Source organism: Gigantopelta aegis, chromosome 3 (genome assembly GCF_016097555.1).
Source record: "Gigantopelta aegis isolate Gae_Host chromosome 3, Gae_host_genome, whole genome shotgun sequence".
NCBI lineage: Eukaryota > Metazoa > Mollusca > Gastropoda > Neomphalida > Peltospiridae > Gigantopelta > Gigantopelta aegis.
Genome location: NC_054701.1, coordinates 35,147,854 through 35,153,853, shown reverse-complemented (window position 1 = coordinate 35,153,853; position 6,000 = coordinate 35,147,854). Strand labels below are relative to the sequence as shown.

General features: G+C 39.3%; 1 protein-coding gene across 1 annotated transcript in view; it reads left to right on the top strand.

Annotated features, from left to right (window-relative positions):
* LOC121367939 (sodium- and chloride-dependent glycine transporter 1-like) overlaps positions 1 to 6,000 on the top strand; it is a 32,215-nt gene that overhangs the window by 2,983 nt on the left and 23,232 nt on the right. Inside the window, exon 2 of the mRNA XM_041492402.1 lies at positions 5,432 to 5,557. Coding sequence (XP_041348336.1) covers positions 5,432 to 5,557 — 126 coding nt within the window. The remainder of the gene's footprint in view (positions 1 to 5,431; positions 5,558 to 6,000) is intronic.

Genomic DNA, 6,000 nt, shown 5'->3' with positions numbered 1-6,000 from the left:
TAAACCAGAGAAAATGTACATGAAACAGCTCGAAGAAATGCAACCAAGCAGTTGTTGCAAGGATTGCATGTTTTGTGCAAGAAACATGGAATATTCGGGAGAAATGCTGTCCAGTGTTCACTATAAAAGGTCAGACATTCAGTCGCAAATCATTGCCACTCTGTGCAGCCTTCAGAAGTCCAGAAGTCAGAAAAACTCCATTAGTGAACTGTTTGATACAATTTCGTCATGCCACGCCTCGGTGAAAATGCCAGATGGCGAGTCATAGGGATGCTTAAATCTGGGATCTCGCAGCGTCACGTCGCACGTCAATTCAACGTACACAGAAACACCATATGGCACTTATGGCAACGATATCAACAAAACAACCAGGTCAGGGACCGTCCCCGTAGCGGCCGACCACCCGTGACAACCCCTCACCAAGACACATGGATCCGAACCACGCATCTGCGAAACAGGTTCCAGCCAGCAATCCTCACAGCTCGTACCATCCCTGGCAACAGAGGTGTATCAGCGAGGACAGTCCGATGACGTCTACTCATCTACGGCATTCGTGCAAGACGCCCAGCCAGAAGGCCAATCCTGACGCCAGAACATCGACGTCGACGTCTCCAGTGGTGCAGACAACACCTGCGATGGACAGCACGTGACTGGAGACGTATCCTCTTCACTGAAGAATCCCGTTTCCTTCTCCACAGATCTGAAGGCAGGACACATGTCTACAGACGTCAAGGTGAACGTTATGTCACGCCATGTGTTCTTGAAGGGGATCGTTTTGGAGTTGGTGGCGTTATGATATGGGGTGGAATTACAGCCACATGCCGGACCCAGATGCTTGTGACTGAAGGCAATTTGAATGCTGTGAGGTACCGAGATGAAATTTTGCAAACAGCCCCGGGATGACATTACAACACGATAACGCCAGACCACACATTGCTAGAGTTGTGCATCAGTATCTCAATAAGAAAAATGTTGATGTGCTACCCTGGCCTGCCAGGTTCCTGGTTTTGTCACCAATCGAACATGTCTAGGATGAAATGGAGCGACGCCTGCGACGTCTTCCAAATCCTCCAACAACACTGCAGGAGCTCCGCTTATCCTTCCCCAGATCTGGAATGGCATTCCCAGGAACTTTCTCCAGTGTTTAGTGGCCTCAATGAGACGACGGTGCCAGGACCCATATTCACAAAATATCGTAAGCCTAGTTTTACACGTAAACGTAAATCTACGACTGAAGAGCTATTCACGAAACAACGAAAACGTAAGTTACGTGTAAAGTTGGACGTAAATATAAGAGTGCCTCAGGTTGCAACTAACGCTGCACGTAAGTTGTATACATATAATAAATCAAGCACGATCGCCGATATTTACTATTATTTACGGAAACTAGCAGTATTTCCAATAAATGAAGCAGTTTGCGATGGCGAACGCCCACGGATTGAACATATTTTTTTTCGTGATCGAACGGATGTTTTCGACTCGGCCAATTTCTCCCGAGTTATCTTTTCCTTTTTAAGTAATGTCCTCAAGTTCGTACCAAAACGCGGGTCCCCACCAATACCAAAATGCCATGGTTCACTGTTCGCAATGTTATTATTAGCAGACGACAAACAAAATTGCGTTTTGCGCATTTGTTATTTACCCGGTAGCCATCATTTTTTTAATGTGTTTTTATTAATTACTCCAGTGAGAATGTTAAATCGTAGATTTACGTCCAACTAAGTTACGTTTACATTTACGACCATCTTTGAGAATAAGGTGCTTCTTGCACGTAAACGTAAATCTACGGCACACGTAAGTGCTAGTCGTAGACGTAAATTTACACTTTTTTGTGAATATGGGTCCAGGCCTGTATCAGTGATCTAGGTGGACACACTCGCTACTGACTGGACCCCCGCTAGTGATGTGGCTCATTTGCATTTGGCAGGTGCGCCCTTTTCATGGACTATTGCTCGTTTCCATACCTTCGGACATTTCTCTTTCCATTTTAAATAACGTTTCATACACGGCAGTAAAACGTATCATCAATTAATTATATTTGTCTTTTGTGTGTCACAATAACTTTTGCCTTTTAGTATATTTTCAAGTAAGACTATGTAAGCGTATTAGGGGACGGGACGTCGCCCAGTGGTAAAGCGCACGCCGATGCGCAGTCGATCAAGGATCAAGGATCGATCCCCGTCGGTGGTTACTCTTTTAAAATTGTAGTATATTTCACTCATGTGAAAACAAACCGGCCTCGGTGGTGTCATGGTTCAGCAATCGGACATAAGGCGTGTAGGTACAGGTTCGCAGGCGAGTTTCAACGACTAAATGGTAGGTGTAAGACCACTACACCCTCTTCTCTCTCTAACTAACCACAAATAACTAACAACTAACCCACTGTCATGGACAGATAGCCCAGGTAGCTGAGGTGTGTGTCCAGGACAGCGTGCTTGAACCTTAATTGGATATAAGCACGAAAATAAGTTGAAATGAAATTAATGTCATGATATCTACCTAAAACTTATTTATAGCCAATGCGCTTGCAAGCGGCACGATTATATGTATTTCAGGTTACCGTATATGTCAAAGTGCAATAATTTTTTATCGTTCTTTGGATGTTTTTTTTTCCATGGGATAGTGTGGTTGTTGTGACTGTGTTATTACCTAGGAGTTGCCAGTCGAATGTCTTAAAATACTCGTATATATTACTTTACCATACTTAACGTTGTTTGCCAAGTACATATTACAACAATATTATATGCAGTGGCGGATCTAGAAAATCCCTTTGGGGGGGGGGGGGAATGACATGAGGCGGAATGCCAGTGGAACTTTGGGGGAGGTCTGGAGGGGATCGTTAAAAAAAAATGAAAATTAATATATATGTATAATAAAATTATAACTGTTGCAAAATTTAGGGGGGGGGGGAGGGGCGGGTCCCTGCAGATCCGCCTCTGATTTGATTCATGTGCATTTAACATACAGATATTTCAATTCAAACAGACTCAAATCAAATATAATTATAATTCAAAGGTTAATTTAATTTTCTGTTGGAGAGAACAGCATGCGTTATTTTTGATAACACATGGGTTGTTTACACATGTACGTGTGTTAATAATTTCAAGACATACGACTGCTGCTCCTAGTTGGTGACCAGGTCACCAGTGCCAATCATCCAATGAAAAACAACACGGTGGAAATAGATTACACAGTGATGTTTAGTTAACCTGACAATCATGTGTCTGTGCCGCGTAAGTTAGCTATAAGTGTAACGGCTGTAAATAACTTAGTCGAAAAAGATGTAAAAATTTGCTTAAAACCTGATTTTTCAGGATATGTAAGAAATAGAATAATACACTCGTTTTCGTTAGATACCATTTATCTCACAATTCGTTATTTAAAAGCGTATTAAACTCGTTTTCGCTCGTTAGATACATGTTAAAACAACTCGTTGTGAGATAAATGGTATCTAACGGCCACTCGTGTGTTATTCTTTATTTCATCACACACCACTGCTATAAGCATGTGCTAAGCATGTCACAAAACTATATAAATACCTCTCTGTATTTCACAGCACACAAAATCATAAACATCACACAAGTAAATATTTATCCTACCGACTGTGGGTCAGGTCGTTCGATTAATGGTGCTCGTTGAGTTTCATCATTGATAACCTGTCAATAAAATGTCACATATAAATAGGTGCGCATAAACTATATGCATAGAATATATTCATATATATATATATATATATATATATATATATATATATATATATATATATATATATATATATATATATACTTAATAATAAAGTAGATTAATAACCAATTCAGTTATTTACTTAATTTTATTATCTTCAAACCTAATCAAATATTCGTCTTAGAAGACAAATATCCCAATATAATAATAATAAATTAAACACTAGGCCTACTTTAACTCATTCGCTATAGAATAAGTTTAATCATCTGCTTACACATGCTAAGTTCTAATTTAAGGTTTATCATAAAATATACATACACTAATCTAGTTTACTAATTAAAACATATGATTATGGTTTAAAATATATAGTTTGTATTTATCCGTGCTGTTAATAATTATTGTGCTATGCAGAACTTAATCAACTATAAAATATGCAATGCAGAAAAGTACCTCTGTCCTGCTTGAATGTTTAAAAGTCTCCAACTCTGGAGAACACCAGGTAACAAAAGAAACAATAGATAAGCTTGCTACTGAACGACTAACTGGCCGGAACACTGAGATGAGGGTGAATACAACCCAAGCTGACAATACCAAAGACAAAGGAAAATAACAGAAACAAAATAAGAGACAGCGTTGTACTACTAGAGTTAGAAAGAATAAAATATATGTAAACTGTTTTAAAATTGTAGTATATTATGCATTTTAAAACATCCGTGCTTATATCCAATTAAGGTTTAAGCACGCTGTTCTGGGCACACACCTCAGCTATCTGGGCTGTATGTCCAGGACAGTGAGTTAGTTGTTAGTTGGTTAGTGAGAGAGAAGAGGGTGTAGTGGCCTTACGCCTACCCACTGAGCCCTTAAGAACTCGCTCTGGGTTCGAGCCGGCACCGGGCTGCGAACCCTGTACCTACCAGCCTGTAGTCCGATGGCTTAACCACTGCGCCACCGAGGCCGGTATTATTGGTATGCGTTATTATAAAAAGTTAAAGTTTGTTTTGTTTAACGACACCACTAGAGTACATTGATTTATTAATCATCGGCTGTTGGGTATCAACCATTTGGTAATTTTGACATATAGCATTAGAGAGAAAACCCGCTACATGTTTCCATTAGTAGCAAGGGATCTTTTATATGTACCATCCTACAGACTGGATAGTGCATACCACGGCCTTTGATATACCAGTCGTGGTGCACTGGTTGGAACAAGAAATAGCCCAATGGGCCCACCAACGGGGATCGACCCCAAATCGACTGCGCATTAAGCGAGCGCTTTACTACTGGACAATGTCCCGCCCCGCATTGTCATACATGAGAGTTATTGAAATTGCGTTTGAGGGATCAGAACATTAGTTTAAATCAAATCAGTCTATTCATAAATACATCAACAGAATAAATTAGTTATGTCACGTATTGTGGTCTATTAATACATTAAAAAACAATATACATGTAACAATGATAAAAATCGTAATGTGTGGGTTTTTTAAAAAATATAGGCCAATATACTATTAAAAGAAAAATCCAAGGAGCACATAGTTATATATACATTGTGATTTCACTTTGGAGCACGTCTTCTCATACCTTTCATAGCTTGTACTTGCTATCTTAAAATAATTCGCACGGGCCCGTGATATAAAGAATTACTGCAGAGTAAGTCTGCTAAAAGATTTCCTAAAGTATTTAACGGTGAAGACAATGCTTTGTTCATATTTGGAAATTTGACTTTTTCGTTTGTTTTGTTTGTTAGGAATATCACCAAAATGGCGTCCCAGGAGACCTATCTGGTAGATATGTTTCTAACGACAAGGTCAACACAAATGTACCCTCACAAGACACGCGTAAGGCTCATCGCAGACCCCGAACTGGATTTCAGGTAATGTTTGGCTGAATTTGTTTTTAATTTCGACCATTATATTTACTAAAATTGATAATGAAACCAATACATTTTAAGTAATGTGTAACAATTGTTAAGTCGTGGAGCACCAGGTCAAAAACGAAAACATCCAAATTGGTTCGCAGAGAGACGTCAGTCGATCTTTTTACTCTAATACTAATCTACTATAGTCTGTGTAAATTGGTGTAACAGATAAATCAACCTCCACTGAAATGATTCGAACATGGTGCTCACTATGTAGGCTATCATGTTAGCTGATAGGGATACTCCCACTAGATACCAACACCACTATAATAATAAACAGTTTTATTATATCCATGCGTATGCAAATTCGAGTTATTATAATACATGTATAGCCAAAAATGCTAACCGACTGTTTCTATTAAATCAGAATTCAGCCGAAGTAAATGTTTCACCACTTT